Source organism: Onychomys torridus, chromosome X (genome assembly GCF_903995425.1).
Source record: "Onychomys torridus chromosome X, mOncTor1.1, whole genome shotgun sequence".
NCBI lineage: Eukaryota > Metazoa > Chordata > Mammalia > Rodentia > Cricetidae > Onychomys > Onychomys torridus.
In genome coordinates this window covers 55,549,644-55,571,063 of record NC_050466.1, presented here as the reverse complement: position 1 = coordinate 55,571,063, position 21,420 = coordinate 55,549,644, and the positions used below count along the sequence as shown (strand labels likewise).

The 21,420-nt window shown below is 42.6% G+C and overlaps 1 protein-coding gene across 2 annotated transcripts; it reads right to left on the bottom strand.

Moving 5' to 3' along the window:
- Positions 1-470: 470 nt before the first annotated feature.
- Msl3 (MSL complex subunit 3) lies at positions 471-19,320 on the bottom strand. 2 transcript variants are annotated; one of them, XM_036174348.1, is made up of 13 exons: positions 18,777-19,320; positions 17,257-17,339; positions 16,781-16,876; positions 16,371-16,471; positions 15,431-15,522; positions 14,788-14,913; positions 12,128-12,288; positions 10,424-10,582; positions 8,334-8,596; positions 6,712-6,821; positions 4,102-4,201; positions 3,349-3,433; positions 471-1,322 (listed from the first exon to the last, which is right to left on the bottom strand). In XM_036174348.1, exons 1-13 carry the CDS (start codon positions 18,876-18,878, stop codon positions 1,223-1,225), a joined length of 1,578 nt encoding a protein of 525 aa, XP_036030241.1. In that variant the 5' UTR covers positions 18,879-19,320; the 3' UTR covers positions 471-1,222. The 2 variants fall into 2 exon arrangements, with proteins under 2 accessions (XP_036030241.1, XP_036030242.1); XM_036174349.1 differs by lacking the exons at positions 16,371-16,471; positions 16,781-16,876; positions 17,257-17,339; positions 18,777-19,320 and adding an exon at positions 15,746-16,357.
- Positions 19,321-21,420: the final 2,100 nt, after the last annotated feature.

Genomic DNA, 21,420 nt, shown 5'->3' with positions numbered 1-21,420 from the left:
CACTTTAATGGAACCATTTCTAGTTAAAAGTCCTTGAGGCTCTTGTTCTTCATGAACAATGGCCTTTCGAAATTAAAGTCAACTGAGCTGAGCCATAAGAGAAGACAAGTGCTATGTTTAATGCTTTTGTGACATCGGTATCCTTTCTAGTCATTTAGACCTCTCTAAACCACTGAGGGGAAAGGTATGCAAAAGAGTAAAATGAAGATTAAAAGGATGACTGCAGAGCATGTCAGCTGGTAAACTTGGAGAAGGACAAATCTGTGGTGGGCCCATCAGGGCCCACAAAACAGCCACAAGTTGGCACCCAGTCACAGTGACTTCTCATAACCACCAATAGGCATGATGCCAAGAGAGGCCAAAGCAAAAAGGGGAAGGACAAAAGGGTACAAAGGGAAACAGAAGTTGTGAGCAAAGGTTACCCCACTATTGCCCTGCAATAAAAAGAACGGGGAAGGCCAGAGCAAAGCTTCTCTTGCTTCTTTCAAACAAAACTGGCAAAGCTTTATTTAGATCACCCAAAATAACATTTTATAGAAAAGGAACTATAACATTACATAGCAGAGTATGGCTGTAAAATCTCAAACAAGACAGGCAATGCTTTATTTAGAGCAAGAAAAATAATGTTTCTGAGATAGGGAACTGCTACAAGCGAGGCACAGCTGCAAGTTCTCCTTGGCCATCAGTATCAATTCCCTCTAAAATACTTGGAGTATACTTGGTGGCTTCCAAGCACAAGCTAAGATCTGTTGAACAGAAAACAGTTTTCAAAACCATTTTGTTTAACATTAACAAATAATCGAACAATGTGCTCCTTGCAAACAACCAACTGCAATGGCTACCAGAACAATGTTGAACCTAAGTATACGTTCATGAACGTTTCCCTATGAACACAGCTATGGCTGTTTTTATCCTGCTAGCACACACAGCTTGTGCAGCAGTGTTACTTTGGAATACGTTCAGGCACCCAGGAAGTAATCATTACATTAAAAAAATCATTCATTCATTCATTCATTAAATCGACCCCCAATAGGCATGGACCACCATGCTGAACTCAGAAAGTAATTCTTAACAGAAATAACAGTATGTGAGCAACTCAAACAACAGAGCCTGCCTCTGTCAGGGAAACCCCGGTGTAGATCCACCATCTCATTAACACTTCACCTGGAACCTAAAATATAAAGCCACATAGTGCAGCTATTTTTTCAGAACCAGGAAAACTTTAATAAATTGCCCTGGGGTTCTTGGTGCTGTAGTGTGCCTCACAGGCAGCAACATAAGCTGACTCCGGGAAGAAGTCATCATGGTATTCTGCTAAAAACCTAGAGAAAACAAAAGAAAGGCACTAATGAGCAGCACACAAAGAACTGAACACCCTGAAGCTAAATATTAGCTTTCAACCGGCTTTCACAGTCCAACTTGTTTGTGTACTGGGAAGAAAACATGCTTCTAGTCTTGATTCTATTTGATTACTTCCACAGCACCCACTGAGCTAGTTTCTGTCAATCACTATGCATCTGAATCTCTTCATCATCAGGGTTACAGAACAGAAAACAGAACCTGAATTTGATTAGGTGGCAGTCTGATTACATACATGCATCTGTGAAAAATAACCTCAATAAGTATTTCCTGTTCTTCAAAATCTAAAAATAATACATGGCAAGTGCAAAAAACGTCACTTAAAAAATTCACAGAGCTTATACAAACTAAGTTACACCAAAACTGAACAAAACCACCAATACCAGCACTTTTGATACTAATCTGCCATACCAAGAGGTTAGTTGTTAAGTCTGGATGACAGTACCACAACATGCCAAAAGACTGGTATGTCTGCAGATGGCTGGTAGAAAGTGGCAAGTCACTTATGAATCTGCAACTCACTGATGATGGGATTCCCAGTGAGAGTCATGCATGGTGGTTGAAGCCTATAATCTCAACACTTGGAACTACCTTGTGATACCCCATCTCAAAAAACAAATCAGCAATAAAACAAACAAACCCACAAGATAGAAAACAAAACACGTTCCAAGTGAATTTGGACATGTGGAAGGCTGCTGTGAGTTCTACCATGAAGGACTTACCCTGCTATCTCTGACCTGTCCAGATTCCTAAAACAGTTACACCTCTCCAAATAAGAAACCATTGTCAAAAATTACTTGACAGCCAAGTGCTTTTTTTTTCTGTTTGTACCTTCCTGAAGGTCATTGTTTACTTTGTTGATTAGAATTGCTGCCATTGTCTACTTTTTTAAAAAGACTACTTTTATTTACTCTTTGACAATTTCATGCAACAGACCTTGATCATATCAAACCCCAATCTCCCCTCCCATACCTTGGATACATTTTTAAAACCTTTTCCTTTATATGAGGAATACTTAGAAATCCACAGGCTTCTCTCTACTAACTTGTGGTCTCAGCACTATTTGCTTTCAGTGCACAAAGTTTTATGTTAAACAGAATTGTGGGTTTGTCTGAAGGGGCATTTGGGGAAAAGAGAGTATTTTTAAAACTTGTTTTCAGTAAAATGTTGGAAAGTCTAATTATTTTCAAGGGCATGTTATTCAAAAATCCCTGTAAGAAAATACCTTTTCAAACTTTAAGACTAATTTCTCTGGGTAGAGTACTCTCTACTCTTGAATATCCTAGATCAGTCAGAATGGGGCCCAGTAGAAAGAAAATGGCTCCTTTTAAGGTCTAGTAGCTAGGCTGAGCTGGGTGAGGCAAGGTGAAGACCAGCCTTGAAGGACAAGGTGAGGGCGTAGCTAACAGACATCTAGATGGAACAGAGGGACTAACCAGACAGTGGAATAATATGGGCATCAGATCCACAGGTCAAATATTCTATTAGATAAGAAAATGACTAGCTATATCGGGTGAAGAAATCAACACCTTTCTCTGAATTAATAAATATCAGCACATACTTGGAGTCATCTGTTATACTTCTAGGCTAATATTCAAGTTAACTTAGGCACACCCAACAAAAACGGCCACTGGCTATGGTACTCCTAAAGAAAAAAAATGTAAAATTAATGTACATCTTAAGTACTTCTATGTCAGAAAATTCATTTTCTGCTTACAAGGCTAGATTCTTCTAGTGACATGAAAATGTACCTCAGTGTCCTTGACTCAGAAACTGGAGATATGAAGGCTAAAAGAAACATGAAACTAACAAGCAAACAAAGCAAAAAATCCCTTCCTACTTACCCTATCAGTCAGAACATACCACCACCACCACCACCACCACCCAATATGGAAAATACCACTGAGCTACTTTCTATGCGTGCTAAAGTTAAGCCTAGAAAAGTCATGTTTGCTGGCAGAGGTAGGTGTGACAAGATAATAAAAATACCTCAGAAAGAGATCAAAGTGCTTCAGTAAAGCCTTCAGATTCTTCTCAGAGAAGGACATCTTCCCAAGGATTTCTGGAAGTTTTACTGGATTAAAAACAAAAGCATATGTAGTCAGCAGAAGGTTACAATGGACAAGACTCACTGTGGGATCATCTGGGTTACTCTTTCCCCTTCAGGGACTGAAATTAACACCTACATAATCAAACAGTAAGTTACTGAACAAAGATAGAGTAGAATCAAGTACTACAAGCCCAACTTTTATGAAATTTAAAGTACACCCAATGCCTTTTCTTTGAAGAGGAAACCAGCTATCCACATTAGTGAGATTCTTCTAAGATATCCAAGGGTTAAAAAAAGAGCCAAGCAATATGAAGCTGCTAGGCTGAGAGCATCATGAGACCCCATTTCCCTTTCACAATTTATAGGATGTGAATGGTTGTTAGGAGGGAGAGACATTTTTGTCAGTGATGAAGCCAATGGTAAACTGCTCTTGCTTCCTTCCTCACCCATGTACCTATAAACAACTGTAATGAAATTTAATAGTTGGGGTACACACACACATACACACACCCACACACATACACACATCATGGAAGTAGAAGGATGAGTAGTAGGGACAAGAGAGGTAATGGCTATGATCACCATGCATTCTATACACATATGAAAATATCACAGTGAAAGCCACTATTGTAAATAATAGATGCTAATAAAATGAAAACTGGAAAGAAGACATAATGAACAAGGATTCTTACCAAATAATCGCAGTAAATGCTGTGCACCATAAATGTATGAAGGAGGAGGTGGCTGGTCTCCTGGCGGATAATTGTCAGGCACAAGTTTCCAAGACAGGACCTACCAAAAAAAAAAAAAAACCCAAAACAAACAACAACAAAAAACACCATGTGAATGCTTCCTTTACTCCAAATGGAGACATTTCTAGATACCTAAATATTATGACAGTAAATCATATGGAGAGAATGAAATCATATTGCTACCTAATGAACTCCAGCTTATAAAAATAAATGTGAGGAATGACTTAAAATTAGATAAAGAAGATATTGGAATTTAAACTTCTCAGATCTATTGTCATCTGGGGAGACATTCCATAATGGTGGGGAAGGCATACAGGCAGGGTCAGAAGACTAGCTGCTCATACTGTAGCAAGTTAGGAAGCAGAGAGTGAGCAGGGAACTAAAGGCTTGGCCCAGTGATCCACTTCCAGCAAGCTTCACTTCCTGAAGGTTCCACAGTCTTCCCAGACAGCATTACCAGCTGGGGACCCAGTGTTCAAACACACAAGCCTCTGGGGGACATTTCACATCCATGCCACCACAGTCACTGAGCCCCTTTTCCTTACACAGGAAACACTAGCAAGAGTATCAAGAGTCCTTGTCTCCTTGCTGTCTAAGTCATTATGGAAACTAACTTGAATCATCTCAGAGTGCCAACCTGATAACTGGTTTCTTTGCCTTTACCCTGATTTTCAGAACTATAGATGGACTTGGGGCTTCACTTAAAGTGAGAGCTGTCTTTCAGAACTCTCCAATGAGTTTCCCCAGTAGTCCCTTCGTCAATCAACAAACCAGCTTTCACTATACGGGGTGTCTAATCCATTAACACGGAAGAACCAATGTTGCAGGAAATCCTCTATGAGAAAAAGCAGAAGGGCGCCCACCCCCCAAACATTAGAAACGCTGGCACAGTTGACCTGAATAAAGAAACTAGACATTCACAAGTGCTGTAGGACTCCAGGATAAAGGCCCCAGCTTCACTTCAGCTCCTTGCAGCCTTCACACCAACCAAGCATCTAACCCAGTTCCCACAGCGGAAACTTAGAAGTGCTTCAGCAGATCACGGGGCACAGATAGGCATTTGTAATTAGTAATGAGAACCACCTGTGCATCTTAACAGCAAAGTTGTCATCCAGATCCTTCCCTAGTACCCCCAGCAGCTGGTAATAGGAGAAAGGGACAGAAAGGATCTAGATAAATAGTCCTGGTTAAAACCCACCATGGAAGAAGTCCTTGAGGTCCTATGGATTCTTGAGTCCCTAGAGCCTGCTGCTGAATGCCAGTTTACCACAAAGCATTCTGCTCTACTGTTAACCACTAGATGGCAGCACTGACCTGAGTGGAAATGGTCTTTACCGCACTGCTTTTTTTTTTTGAAGAGAAGTGGAGGGAGGGGAAACTGCCAGGTCAGGATATAATATATGCGCAAAGACTAAAAATTTTTTTTTTAAAAAAGAAGAAATACCATTTCCCTTAAACACAAAGCCTGTAGGGTCAAGGCTATTCTCAGGCATCCAAGATAATGGGCTTATAGTCTAGCCCAATGCTGGCATTCAGCATGCTTTCAAAGAGATGGCTATTAGGGTTACTATCCATGGAGGAAAATCAGATGTCAAAAATGAGTCAGCAACTACATCCTGCTGCTCACATCTCATCCAAGTGTTTGATGTTTATTGCTATATTGCCCCAAAACTGTTTATGCTTTTTGATGAGGGCTGGACTGCTCAACTAGGAGCCTTTTCCTGAGACCCTGATGTATGGAGTAGAAAGAGTTTCTCTTCTAAAACAAGGAATGGCTTCAGATCCTGAGAACCCAACTCTTCCCACCATGGGCATTATGGTTATCAGTCTCAAGGGCGCTGTGTACTCGGTCTGTAATGCTCTTGAGATATCCTGTACTCCCTTTGGGCAACACTGTTTGATTAGCTTCCCACTAACTTAGTCCGTTGTATGACAGTTTCGGCTTCTTAATGAGCTTATGTGGTATAACATACAGCCTTTGAAAGACCTTCCAACCCCAAACTTTCTTATTTTCTATATTCTATCCTCTTTATCTTCTGGATTTCCTGGTCCTCTCTCTTAGGACCCAGCACCTAAGAATGACCTACTGGTCTAAGTTACCTTTAAATTATTTAAAGCTAAAAGGATATTTTTAGCCCTTGCATATCATATACTGTTCATATTTCAGCATCCACAATAATGGTTTATTGGAACACAGAACATCTATCTCATTTACAAATTGCTTGCAGTTGATTAGTCTTAATAGGTATCACATGGCCCACAAACCCTAAACTATGTACTCTCAGACTCAAGAATAAAAGTATTGCTGTGTTATACAAAATGTAAATACAAGTCTTTCAACAGCTGAATGATCTTTAGGGTAAAAGGTCATTATACTTGTAAAGCAGCAGTTTCCTCAGATTTAAAACCAGGAACAGACTATTAAACTGAATTCTCTCTATCCTTTGGCAGCTATTCTTTTGTAAAGCAACATAATACTTCAAGAACTTAGGACTATAAGCAACCACAAAGGGTAAAAGAACCTTTGGAGTTGAATACCCAACACTCTACCTCATTTATTTCATTGGTTCTTCTCCCTTCAAAGCCAGCAAATACAGCACTTCCTTCCTTACTTGGAGTCAGAGGAATGGGGGAAGATGATCTGCTATGCACAGGCGTCTCTGCCAAAGAGAAAGTCACAATTATTTACCCATAAAGTCACAGAGTGACTCAACTAGACACTCATTAGGACCCGGATAACCACTAGACCACCAATCTAAATCAGTTCTCAAAAGCTACAAACCCTTAGCAATATGATCTTCATCTTATTAAAAAAAGTACCTGGAATATCATTTTTAGCATGCTACTGATACATGTTATCACATGAGTCAACCTTGAAAAGTAAGCTGAAAGGGGCCCATCACAGAGCCATGTATTGTGATTCCATTCATATGTAATATGCACAATAGGAAAATCCAGGGACAGAAAGAAGATTCATGGCTCTAAGGTGTGGGTGGGGTGACTGCTAATGGGTATGGGGTTTCTTGGGGAGAACTGACTGTGTTCTGGAACAGATTGGGATATGGTTGCACAACTCTGTTAATACATTAAAAGCCACTGGATTGGACACTTTAAATGGGAAAACAGTAAGGTAAGGCCACTAAATTAGTGACTTTAAAATGATTAACTTGGATGGGGGAGATGCGTCAGAGGTTACAAGCATTGGATCCTCTTCAATTGCCAGCACCCACAAGGCAGCTTATAATTCTCTCTAACTCTAGTTCCAGGTTAGATCCGACACCCTCTTTTGGCCTCTGAGGGCACCAGGCATCCCCATGGTACATGAACATAGATGCAAGCAAAACATCTATCCACAAAAATAAATCTTAAAAATATGGTTAACTTTATATATGATTTTACCTAAATAAATAATGCTAAGAACAAACTGGAGTAGGATGGAAGTTGGAGAAATATCACTTCATTTTATCATTATTTATTTATTTATTATTCATTTTTATTTCCTAGTTAAACCATCCCAGTTTTCAATCCATCAACTTATTAATCATGGACATAGATTTTACATTATTCAATTTACATAAAATGTTCCAAATAAACAACTCTGAAGTGCCAACTAGATTGGTAGTTTCCAGGGTAGGTAGAGAAGGGCAAATGAATTGTTGCTGATATATGTAGGATTTCTTTTGTTCTGTGATGAAAATATCTGAACTGATTTCGGGGATGGCTGCACCATTCTAACTATACTAAAAAAAAATCACTTTGAATAGTGTTTTTTTTACAGCATATGAATTATATCTCCAAAACTCTGCTAAACCAACCTCTGATGTGAACACTATTCAAACGATGTTTTACAGGTAAGTTTTAAAAACAGGAACAGAAATGTAACACTCTACTAGCACCATTCATCTTGAATATTCCAATAATTCCACCAGCAGAAGTAGCAGAGAGCGAGTGTGAAAGCAACCTGAAACACAGCCCAGTCCTGCTTCCCCAATCCTCAGAGCTACCCTAGCCAGTTGCTTCCCTATCTTCCTAAGGATGTTCTACTCTTCTTCAAAGGTTATAGTCACTTGGGTGAGGTCCCAGGAACAGCATGTACTTACTACCCACTTAGGGAGCCTAGAAACAAAGGAAAAGGTAGCTTTCCCCAGCCTGGGGACCTTAGAGCAACTCACTCTTTTCCAAGTGCAGAAACAGCTTCGGCATGTTGGCGGATGTGTCCTGCTGCCGGCGCTTGGGCTGAGGTGAGGAACTCCTCTCAGATAGCCTGTCACAGTTGGTGCTGTGGCGCGTGGACCGCCTCAGAGACTGCAGGGCTTCTGGGTCAGCTTTGCGCCTCTTGGGGGTGGCTGGTTCACCACTAGGTGGCTGACTCTCTGTGGACTGTGGTGTGGATGGGTTCAACAAAGGCGGGCTAGGAGACAGCTCCTCCTGGCTCCTGGGCAAGAAGAACAGAGTCACTGGCAGCCTCTAAAGTTTTCTGCAAGGCCTCCCAAAGGCAGATTCACAAACCAGCTTGGAGGGAGGAGCAAATACGTGTCCTCACATATACTCAACACACATTTTCCTTAAACAGTCCCTAAATAGATGAGGTCACTATAACTCTGCAAGGCATGCTGTTATTAGAGACTAGAATACCGCTTCTATATGTTTTAGAACAAGAGCTTTTGGGGGTGGGGGTTGGCCCTAGCCCAGAAAACAATTGCCAGTGTCTGGTGATATTATAGAGTTGTCACAAATGAGGGCAGGTATATTGTTATCTAGTAGATAGAGACCAGAGTTACTGCTAAGTGTCCTACATCACACAGGATGGGCCCCAGGACAGAGAAGAGTCTGGTCTAGGGAATAAGACAATTATGCAATGTCTTCAAAATGTAAAACTGCCAGGATGTGAAAATGGCACAAGAATTTCAAAGTCTACCCTGGACTCTGAGAATCATCAAGTGTGAAGTAGACCATTCATGACTTCAACACAGGTCCGCAGTGAGTTTTGCTGGCTCTTGCCTGAGGTGAACATGAGGAGAGAGACAGTAGAGAGGCAGGAATCATAAAAGAGAAAGAGACAGCAACAGAGACAGGAGAAGGCAGCCAATGCAGGGCACAGGAAATGAGAGTCTAGCAAGATAGCTGTAGATAAGAGCAGATGCTGAGTGGTTTAACATAGAGGGATGCTGCTTTAATGCTAGAAAACTCAGTCCTCTGGGCATGACACGATCACTGCCCTCTTAGAATTGGAGCAGTTGTGATAACCTCCTTGAGATGCTCATAACCACTAACATTCCCTTGTGAAAGGTGGTAGGGCTCAGAAGGCACACAGAGCCCTTCCCCTTTGTGAGGATACTTAAGAAGTTAATGGGAGAGGAAGGCTCTTCTTCAGTGGTGTAGTTACCTGTGAGTAGCACATGTTCCTCTAGCTAGCCCCAGTTAAACTCATTCACTCTCCAAGCTAGACTTGAAAAGAACTGGTTTTTACTCTCTTACACAACATTCAGGAAGAGAAGAGAGGGCATGGCAGAATGTCTTAGACAGATGAAGGGAAAAGACTTTAGGTGAGGATGGATCCATCCTCACCCCCACTGGTAGAACAGAGAACACAGCATGCTTAGGCACAGAAGGAAGAAAAGCAATAATGAAAGAAAAGTAGGGAACTATGCTATACTTAGGGCCAAAGGTTACTGGCCCCTTGCAAACAATATCATGAACTGCTACCCACCAGGGAGACAAACATTCATTCTAGACTACAGATGTAAAAACAAGAGGCTCTGAAAAAGCTGCCCCAAATCACATAACAGCAAGTGAGGGATGTCAGCTGCACTTTCACTTTCCACCCTTCCGGCCCATGTTACTTTTACCCTCTTCAGTCTTCTGAAAGATGGGACAGCTGCTCAGACGCGATTGATAAAGTTCTATCTGCTCAGGAATCTTTTGTCTGCCCTGGTCTTGCTATGTAGCCCTGACTAACCTGGAACTCCCTCTACAGACCATCTGTCTCCAAATTCATAGCAGTCCTTCTGCCTCAGCCTCTTGGCTACCCTGGAATGTTTACTTGGGAAAAATCTTTCACAACCATGAGGATGTGAGTGATGATCTAGCTTACCCATGAATGAAAAGGAAGTACCAGTGTACCAGGAAGAACATCCAATGTTTCCCTTCCTCCAAACATTCCAGCCCCCAGAGCAGCAGGTGAAATACTTCCAAAAAGACATTAGCCATGCCAATGCTGACACCTAAGGGGGAAGGTGCACTTCCACATCGTCTAACTCACCTATTAGTTGTGGTGGTACTTTCCTTAATAGGAAGGAAAAATTTAGACGATGTCACCTTTTTATATTGAGCTTGTTCATATGGGTAGAGCAAAACCAACGGGAGAGTATAATCAAAGGTTATTCGTAGGCCATCCACCATCTCCTTACAAAGGTCAACACTAGGAGGATTGAGAAAGAAAAGATTAGAGATCAGAGACTCAGTAAAGTCACAGGTATTTTCCAAACTTCACAATGAAGGTATACATTTTTAAGAGGGCAGACTTACCTTTATTCTTTATTTTTTCTATTTTTCTATTTTTCTATCTATCTATCTATTTATTTATTTATTTATTTATTTATTTATTTTCCAAACTTCACAATGAAGGTATACATTTTTAAGAGGGCAGACTTACCTCTATTCTTTTTTTTTTATTTTTATTTATTTATTTATTTGTTTGTTTGTTTGTTTGTTTATTTTGAGGCAGGGTTTCACCCTGTAGCCCTGGCAGGCATGGAACTCACTATGTAGATCGGGCTAGCCTCAAGCTCATAGAGCTCTACCTGCCTCTGCCTCCTGAGTGCTAGGATTAAAGTCATGTACCACTAAGCTGGGAACAGACTTTTAAAACCTTATATATTCACTAACATATAGAAAGAATGAACAATCTATAGATGCTAATAATAAAAAATAGGAAAATATAGGTCCTAATATAAAATGCAGGCAGTATGCTAATGACTTAAATGTATCCATATAACACAAATGAACAGGTTTAATATAACATGAGGCAGCCCAGCAGCCCAGTGCTCCTGGCTCCTGTTTCAACTGTAATACTCTACCTCCCTAACACTGGTCCTGCCAAGTCATGAGGGTATAGTAGGATTTGAGGAATTCTACTTGACTAGAATAAAGAATTGTTTGGGGCTGGGAAGGTGGCTCAGCAGGTAAAAATGTTTGCTGTACAAGCCTGACAACTTGAGTTTGTATCCCCAACATCTACTTAAAAGCTAGATACAGTAGTGTACAAATCTGTAATCCCAGAGTGCCTGTGGGGAGACAAAATACCGAGACAGGCAAATCTCTGGAAATTCAAAGACTAGCCAGAGTGGTGTCCCAGCAGTGAACACTACCAGAGACTGCCCTAAACAAGGCAGAAGGCGAGGACTTACACCAGAGGTTGCCTTCTGACCTTCAGATGTGTGCCATGGCACACATGCACTCAAACACACACATACATAAATTAATTTTAAAAAATGACCAGTCATAAGCAACCTTTGATCCATTCTCATTGCCCATTCTGCTTCCTCATATAGACAGTTCTTTGTCCAGAGTGGTATCCCTGAAAATCTTGGTCTTGGTGACAAGGTAATGTACAATACAATCAAGCCAGGTCTCATGTGGAATTATCAAACACTCCACAAAAATCACAATAGTTTCATATTACACTGACAACTGAATGAATAATCAGCCAATCAGCTACAAGATGAAATCAATAAAACAGAACAGAGAAAAGGATCCATTGTTCTAAACTATAATATACAGAGAAAAAGCTGAGGGTATAGATGAGTGTTAAGAGCATTTGCCTAGCATGCGTGAGGGTTAAGTTCAATCCTCGTAAAACACACATATACACACACACACAAAGCTAAACAAAACACCTAACAATAATAACAACAAAACCAAAACCAAAGACAGATTCCAAAGACTCGATACCCCAGTTACTCACTTCTTTTCTGCCGGGACATAGTGCACATTCATGTGTGCATGCATCATGGCATGATGGTGACGAGGCCTCTCATTGGCTGAAAAGGCTGCATTAATAGCAAAATGCTTCACATAGGATTCCAAAATTGTTATGATGTTCGTCTGGCATGGAAGTTTCACTAACTGTTAAGAAAAATATAATCATCTGATAATCAAATTCCATTACAATCAGACATATATTACAAGCAGGAATAGCTAAGGCTCTATCAGTTTAATGTTCTCAATTCTGCACAAGAACTTCTTAAATAAATATGTATTGAAGCTCTTTAATAATCTCTCCCTTCCACTGATCATGTTTTCATTCTACTATAGTCTTACTGTTTTGAATACACAGAATTAGTGATCCTCAGGCTTAGCATTCTATTAAAAATTTCAGGAAAACCTCTCAAAGGATAGCCAAGAAAGGTGCCCCATCCCAACCAATTAAATCTCAATCTATCAATCTTATTCTTGTATAATATTAGAGGGACCAGCCTTAATATTATATGTCCCAGGGGCTCAAGAGAGAGAAATACTAACAGTGAGGACTATAGTCCACTTGCTTTAATTCCTCTGGCATAACACCCTATATACACAGCTTCAGTTCTGTTCTCATGCCTAGCTCCTTTCTTGCCTGATTTCTCTCTACATTTATCTACTGCTCCCTCTAAGTTCTATCTTAATTCTCTCGTCTTAATTCTGCCTCATCTAGGTCCTTTTCACCTTGTTCTTACCCAGCTAGTACTTCCCCATCTGACTCTTCTTCATCTTCCATCTCATTCCTCTAGTATTCTCTTCTAGCCAGTTCTTCTCCATCTCAGTTTGTTCCTCTCAAGTTCTTATCCATCTAGTTCTTCCATTCTTTTTTCTTCTCTGTCCCCTCGTGCCCTGGAAGTCCCAGTGTGTGTGTGTGTGTGTGTGTGTGTGTGTGTGTGTGTGTGTGGTGTGTATATACACACACAGGGACTATATATATATATATATGTGTGTGTGTGTGTGTGTGTGTGTGTGTGTGTGTGTGTATAATACTGCTTGTGTGTGTGTGTGTGTGTGTGTGTGTGTGTGTGTGTGTGTAAACACACACACGCACATACTTATAAGCAGTAATCCCTTGGCAGTGCAAAGCCAGGCTTCCAGGGTCAAATGGAGGGGTGATAAGAATCACATAGAGGCAGTAATTGTTAATTATCATTTGCAAAACAAAAGGGAAGTGACAATGGGGAAATGAATTAACTAAAGGCTAAATTCGGGTATATCTAAGAAGAGGGATCTTATGTGCTCACTATAGTCTGAAACGTGATTGGTAGAAAATGTTAAGACTCTATAAGTTGCTAGGTCAATGAGAAAAAATAAAACTGTCTCCTTTTTTCCTGTGGCTCCTACCTGTCCAAGCTATCTGCCGTTTTTCTGCAGGGTAGGGGGAAGTGTGCTTGATCACTAGGCAACCTGTATACAGCTAGATGCCTCTGGTGATTGTTAGAGGGAGATTTGGAGCTAGAGGTAAGATCTGGGAAAGGAGGAAGTTAAGCTTAATTGGCACATCTGACTGGCCTTCTCAAACAGGTAGCTGGATGCTTAAGCCTGTTCTTAGAGAGTACAGAGATATCTCTGATAAGGTACTTTCCTCCCTCTGAGGATGGACCTGGCCTGATGCTGCCAATGATGATAATTAAGGGAGGCTTGAACTGGGGTTTGGGGTGAGCATAGCTGTCAGTACAGAAGGTTATCTAAATATTCCTAGAAGTGGTTGGGTAAGAAGGTGTTAAAGATCTATAAAGTTAGTAAGGCTGTAAAAAAGGAGAGTCCGAGCTAAATTTTGTAAAGCTATTACTTAATGTCCACCTGACCTAGGCGGTGTCTCCTTGTAGAATTTACCTTAAATCAGGAGACTTGCATGTGGGCTGTTATTACTGCTAGTCCTTAAAAATGGCTAAGGGAGATATCTGATTCCAGAGGTAGCCTTTCCTGAGGCTGTTCTCCAAATTCCTGGAATGTGTATGTCCAGAGAGTGATCGGTCCACACTGTTAGCCCTTCTTAGGGAAAAGTCAATTGGGAAAACTATGAAGGCACACATGATTTTCATAACAGAATGCAGCTCATATATAACAAGCCAAATAACACCAAAAGCTCCTTAGAATTTGGCTTCCTCTGGAGGAATTCCTTGATCCCTCCAGGTAGTGACTTTGCCATAACCAGCTGAGTTCTTATGATATATTCCTGCAGCCCACATCATCTTACCACCTCTCTTTTTGAAACAGGGTGTGTTGTGTCACTCTGGCTATCTTGGAACTCTCTATTTAGAACAGGTTAGCCTTGAACTTACAGAGATCCGCCTGCCTCTGCCTTCCAAGTGCTGGGATTAAAGGAGTGTACCATCATTCCCAGTTTAAATCCCAATCTTAGTTGAAGCCCAGGTATCAGAATTCTGGAAAGCTCCTTGAAGGACTCAAATGGACAGCATAAGGTATACAAGTCTTAAGTTATCCAAGAACCCAGCACCATTGGTAGTCAATTTTAGAAGTGAATGAAGTACAAAATTGGAAAGGAAACTACCATCCCTCCACGCTGCCTAGTGTTTGACACTGTGACCACAAAATGCAGCCAAGTAGAAGCACCCTGAACAATTCATTCCTCCAGCATACCCGTTTCCTCCTGTTGATATAGTAACAGTCATCTTCAAGCTGCTTCTTGAGAACTTCAGGGATATCTATGGTTATTGTTCTTTCATCCATGTCCTTTCTTGAGCGCAGTGACAATACTTTTTTTTTCTGCAATATAACAATTCCATTTTTAATTAATGAGAACAATGGGAATGGCTACTACATAAGAGTCTGCTTTGCAAGCAAGCTAGTTTATTCACAATAGTCACATCATGCCACATATCCTCTATTAAAACACAAAGACATAAAGACAATATGCCAAGTGGTCAAGTGTTTTTCACAGCACTATCTGCATTGCAAAATCACTTTTGTTTCTTCCTCATTTATAATTACCATTGGGGTTTATGTCCAATTTGGAGGAAAGCAGAAGCCAATCTCTGTTATGCACCATTAAAAATTAATCATTATAAGATATAGTTCACAATTTTACTTAAAAAACATAATTTGTGGAAATGTCTGTGGTTATAGAGTAAATGATGCTCACACAGGGACTATAAACAAAGGCTGTCTTTTCTTTAAATGCCACAGAAAATTCATACTATTGGTCTGAAAGGTGTATCTTTTGAAAATCTTGCCACTACCATATACACCAAAGACAAAGTTTCAACAATAAAAACTTTAGTACCGCTTTAGTCTTTACTTTAATACGACGCTGACGATGTTCTTTTACTTCTTCATTCTTTTCTCCACAGCTTTCATGACAGGTACTGCTTATTGCTATGTAAAACAAAAATATCAGGCAAACACACATTATATACTTTGACAATCCTTACATTTACAATTTTTTAGGTGGTGCATGCACTTGACTAAGAAGAATGGTCTGCAGTTCTGCATACATTTTAAATCCTAAACACAAATACTGTACCTTTCGGAAAAGAAACTTATTTTGATAAACATAACTCCAATTTCAATGGATACAAAAATCACACGAGCTAATGACCTGAAAGTGTTTCACCAGCTAGGATCCTATGGTTCACTGTTGGATTCATAAGTGGTGGCAAGGCCCTGGAGGTATCAAGAAGAAAATGGACTGTGAGAAAGGATCTGTGCGGGCTTGCTGGCTGAGATGAAGGTGGTCACTGGGAAGACTCCCACTGAGTCTTATACTGCCATGCTGACTGGTCCTATTGACTGCTACTGTAATTGTCTAAAATAAACCGAGTGCATGTTACAAAGATGCTCCTTCCCTTATGATGGAGTTATACCTAAAATGATGAAAACACAGGTAGTCTACCGAATATCATCGCCAACAAACTCTAAATGTACTCAGAACACTTACAGTATCTGACAGTTGGGCAAACTCATTGAAACAAAGCTTACCTGATGGTAGTATTAAATATCTCATGTATTTTATTGCATATTGTACTGAAATTGGAACAAGAAAATAGTATATTTTCATACCATCATAAAGTCAACAAAATCTTAAACTGGAGAACATTTGTACATTATGAGTTTGCACTATTCCCCTGTCTATAATTTCAGTGACTCTTTCTCACAATCTTGGAGGGCTAAAAAGATTACATGAAAATGGTTTTAGTTAAGGAAAAGAAAGTCAAGGTACTCACAGTTTTCGTCATTTTGGGTTTTTTCTTTAATTGACACACTTTTTAAGACAGAGTCGACACCGGGCAACCTACAGCGCCTCTTCTTTCTTCCTGTACCTCTCCTGAAAACGATAAAAACAACTAAAATAAAATTTCAGACTGGTATAGGAGTTGGACTCCACAGAGGACATGATAAATAATAATTCTTAAATCAAACTTTAAAAATGCAATGGTAATCCTCACTACCAAATGAACAACAATCATTCTGGAAAACATCTATGATTCTATACAATACTACAGAAACTTTTAATTTACTTTAAATATATAAGATTAATGAAATCTTTCATTTTATTGCTTTTTTATCATAAAAATCCAAAACAGTAAAAAAAACACACTGAATAATACTTCCATCAAAGTTTTTGTTTCCTTACAGGCGAGCTACTGCTTTTTTGGCCAATTTACGCTGTAACCTCCGATTTTCATCAGTATCACGAAGCACATGATCCTCGGCTGCCCATCTATCCCAACTAGTTGAGAAAAGGAAGAGGATGTAAGTCAGTATTTTGAAACAAATGAAATTAATTCTGAAAAGCATCGTGAAGAAGTGCCCCAGAATTGCTGACATTTTAGAAAGCTAAATAAAGACTTCAAAATCACCAAGAGGGCATCAAGAAAGCACAAAGGAAACTCAGTTACAGTTACCAGGATTTCCAATGATTACTCACAGGTAATCCAAACATACATAACAGACTTTAAAGTAATTATGCCTCAGAATACGAAAGCTTTACGAACAAAGCAGAAGCAGGAAATTAAACTTTTCTACAAGTGTTTCTAGAACGTAAAGCTACAAAATTAGTATGCTACAAAGCCGATTAATATTTAGTCTGATTGTAACAAGTTCACCCACCTTCTGTTCCAACCATTAAAATGTATCAAATATTCTGGAATCTTTCTGCCCTTTTCGTCTTTCCCGACAATAACATCGACGATCTGAAACCAGGAAATACTGCTCACGCGTGGCACAACAATCCAAAAATTATGTTAGGTCAAAAAAACTAGATCACAGTCCTTTTTTAAAGGAAAAGAAAGAACTCATTCCCTTTTTAGATTCATTCCCTTTTTAGAGAGCAGGTTTGTAACATTCTTCAACATATTTTTTTCTTTGCCTGAGTGGTTGTCTCAAAATAGGAAACATCCGTCCAACCAACCCACGATTGGTCTCTTGAGTTTGAGACCGGTGTGAAGCTTCTGAAGCCATTGGTCGGTAGATTTGTCATTAGCCAGGGCCCAGACTAGAAAGAGCAGCCCTGAGACCTCTGGGAGTTGTAGTCACCCTGGCCTTGCCTTGTCCAGTGTCCAGCCAAGCTAGCCAGAGACTTCCACAACTCTCTCCCATCCCCTTAATAGCCCTGCATCCCCCCAGGGGACATCTGGTACAATTAAACCGGCATATCCCCCCCTCCCCTTAGCGATGCAGCAACCTAGAGGAATGGCCAAGGGATTTAAACAGTGATAAGAGTTGCAGGAGAGACCAAAGGTACATAACCCAGCCCAGATCTTGGGGTGGCCCACAGGACAGCACCACTTAAACATCGCTAAAGACGCACCTGGGGCTGTTCCGAGTTGTCTCCGCCACCAAGGACTTCGCCTTGGTGGCTGGAAACACTGACGCTCGCCCCGACCCCCAGCGCGCTGATTTTCACCCTCTTGGGGGCTTCGGAGCACTTAGGTGCCCACTCAAGCCCACCACTTAGAAACTGAAAACTGCAAGATATAGCTCAGCCCCGGCTGACTGAGCTGGATATAGGTCACACTGGATTCTTTCCTAGCTCTGTCGGTCCCCTACAAACCCTTCAGAAATTGCAAATGTCAAAGCGCCTGAGCAACCCCGGGCCCCTCCCTCCCCCCAGGGTGACGGTTAAATGCCTCTGATCCTAAACTCGTCTCGAGTCCGGGACCATTATGTCACCAGCTGACAGCTGCCAACAACTGAGGCCAGGGTTGAGGGGTTGAGGATGTGGGTGGATCAGTTGGTCAGGTGTCCTCGAGGGAGCCCACGCGGCGCTGAACCGCATCGGCGGACAAGGAGAGACTTATCGCAAAAGCAGAGGCCTCAGGCGACAGTCCTCCTACATCAGGCGCCCGAATTGGCGCTCAGCGATCAAAGCGCCTTCCAGGCCTAGCAACCGCGTAAGCGACGCGACACGACCGGAAGCGGAAGCAGAAACGGAAGCGTCGTGGGTCCTTCCTAGTTAGGGCAGTTGAGCGCGTAACGCGTCTCGCCAGCGTCCCCTGCCGTCACGGGCCGCTCTGGGCAGGCCGAGGCGCACCCTGTTGGCTGTCCAGGGCTCGGAGCCACTTGTCCTCCGCTGGCCCCCTCCCCGGGGCCCAGACCCGCGCCTCCTCCCTGTCCCCCCGCGGCGGCACCTTGGCATCGTACAGCACTCGCGCCTTGGTGGGGTCAGGCTCGAAGCACAGCACTTTCTCCCCAGAGTGGAATTGAAATTTCATGCCCTCGCTCGCGCTCATTTGCTCATCGTGGCGGAGGGCGAGGCTCCGGGGCGGGCGGAGCGCGCGCGGTGGGGGAGGACGGCCGGGGAGGCGGCGCTCCGCCACCGGGGGGGCCCGGGAGTGGCGGAGGCTATGACCGCCCCGCCCTCGGCCCCTCCTCCGGCCACCCCGCGCCACCGCGGGGACCTCGGCCCTGGCGATGGAAGAGCGCGTTCCCGCCAGGGCTTGTCCCCGCCTGCCCCCTCTGGGGCTCCGTGAAGGGTGCGGGCGGGGAGCAAGACCCCCCGACCGAGGTCTTCCTGCATAACGTCTCCTCTCGTCCCCATGGGCTAGGGTCCCCGAGGCTTCCAGGCTGCGCCCACGTGTGCGCGGGGTGGTGACCCCTGTCGCGCGCTCTCCGGCAGGAGCGTAGGGGTCTCTTAGGGAGATGGCTGCTCTGGGGTAGTCACCAGGCGCCGGGGAGGCTGGATGGCGTCTGCCCCCTAGAGCCTCCTGGCCGCGCGCACGCGTCAGCCACCTCGGCAGAGCTGTGCGCCGATGTGTGTGGCCACGCGAGAAGGACGCGGTGTTGGAGCTGGCCGGAGTCAGGCAGTGGCCTTGGGCGAGGGGAGGAGACATTCCGGGCAATGAATAGAACATTCTGTCATCGTTCCGAAAGGACCGGCAGGTAGCAGCAGGCCTGAAGGCCCCAAGTGAGCAGTGGGCAGCTAGGCAGATGGGTCTTTAAAGGGTCCTTAACATTTTATGTGTCAGATTCCAGCACTCTTGAATTGCTCCCTCACGGTCTGTCTTCAGTGGCTCAAAACCTCCTGAAGAGTGGAAGCACTATTGAGGCCTCTGTTAACAGGATACCTGCACAGAAGGGGTGCTCGGTAAATACTCTCTGAATGAATGACCAGGGGATAGGAGACTTGCAGCATAGACCTTCAGCAACAGGGAGGGCGGTGCTGGCTGGTTTCTTGAGTAGTTACTGAATTAAGACCTGCCTGCAGAGCAGAGCAGAGCACAGTGAGGTTAATCCCTGCAGTTTTAGTGAACTGCCTGGTTTCCCCCTGTACTCTGTTCTTGCTTCTAGAAATTTGCACGCGCGCGCGCGCACACACACACACACACACACACACACTCCTTTCCTCACCTGGTACAGAGCATACATTTTTCACATTTCCACATGGGCACTTCCAAGAGAGCCCCCGCCCCACTTCCAGGCTTCCCGAGAGGATTCATGTACCCCTCCAGTGTTCCCTCCCAGCACTCTTCTTACCTGTTTCTTGCATTTACTGCTTTGCTGTAGAATGGGTTGTTCATTTGCAAGATGCCCCCATTAAGATGGTAAGCTGCTTGAAGCTGGAGGTTGGGGGTGTCTCTTCCAGTTCTTCATTGTATACTCCTGGCACACAATGAATATTTAATGAATGAATGAACAGGTTGCAGATTTATGAAGTCGAATCCATAAAACTCAGTTGCCAATTGGATATGAAGGAGGGGAGGGAGGGAGGAATCTTGGGAGACCTCCAGGTTTTCTAGCATAAGGAGCTGGGTGAGTGATAGCTCCATTGGCCAGATAGGGGCTAGGAAGGAGGGACAGGTTTGAGGAAAACGGCCAAATGATGATTGTATCTAAGATAATATAGTCCATAAGCCAGAATAGAAACCCTGATTCTCCAGGGATGTGGGCAGTAGATGGTAGTGTTCTCTGCAAATGGCAGGGACAGCTCTGAAACACAGGTAATTGCTTGTCACATACCACAGCTGAAGTATTTGGGTTTTTCTTGTTCATGAACGGAAAGTGCCACTCCATGCTCTAACCTTTGGGGGGAAGTGAATTCTTTTGTTTCTCTTCATTTCCAACCTTATGTCATGGGTCACTCACTGTCTCTTTCTCTGCCCTCCTCTATAAAATCCAATAATGATATATCTGTGTATCACATATATGTCTTCTCTCTCTCTCTCTCTCTCTCTCTCTCTCTCTCTCTCTCTCTCTGTGTGTGTGTGTGTGTGTGTGTGTGTGTGTGTGTGTGTGTGTGTGTGTGTATGTATAATTCTGAGAATGGTAGCCCTTTTGCAGCCCTCTTTTGGGTTAGAATCCACAGGAGAGGTCTCCATCTTGGGTGAAAAAGATGAACTCAGTGAACTCTGTAATTCATTCTCTGTGAGTCCCAGTTCCATGATTGTTACTTTCTGGTGTGTGACCTTGGACAAGTAATAGTCTCTGTGAGATGGTTTTGTTATACTTAAGCAAAAGATAAGAGTGTTCTACTTTATAAGGAGTAAGCAAAGCAGCCAGTGTGGATGGCTTTATTTAGTACCTGCTATATAAATGCTTAACATTAGGAATTTCCTGTTAATTTACCTGGTCTCTCATTCATTCATGGAATAAATATTGAGCCTCCTGGGTGCTAGAAACATCTAGCTGAGTATATACATTACTCCTGGCTTCCAGGATGGCAGAGCACTAAGCAAGTAAGTTGGAGCCTTCTGCATACCACGATAAAGATAGTGTGGAAGAGAGGTGGCACACGTCCTTATTTTTACCTAGGAGGAGGGCACTGTCAGAAAAACC

Bases quoted from the DNA above. Each gene is read 5' to 3' on its own strand.
- Msl3 (XM_036174348.1), bottom strand. From the start codon at position 18,878: ATGAGCGCGAGCGAGGGCATGAAATTTCAATTCCACTCTGGGGAGAAA. The intron at 16,472-16,780 runs GTAAGGAAACAA...TATCGTTTTCAG, and splicing joins AAAAAAGCAGTAGCTCGCCT to GAGAGGTACAGGAAGAAAGA. The intron at 14,914-15,430 runs GTACTAAAGTTT...GTTATATTGCAG, and splicing joins TTAAAGTAAAGACTAAAGCG to AAAAAAAAAGTATTGTCACT.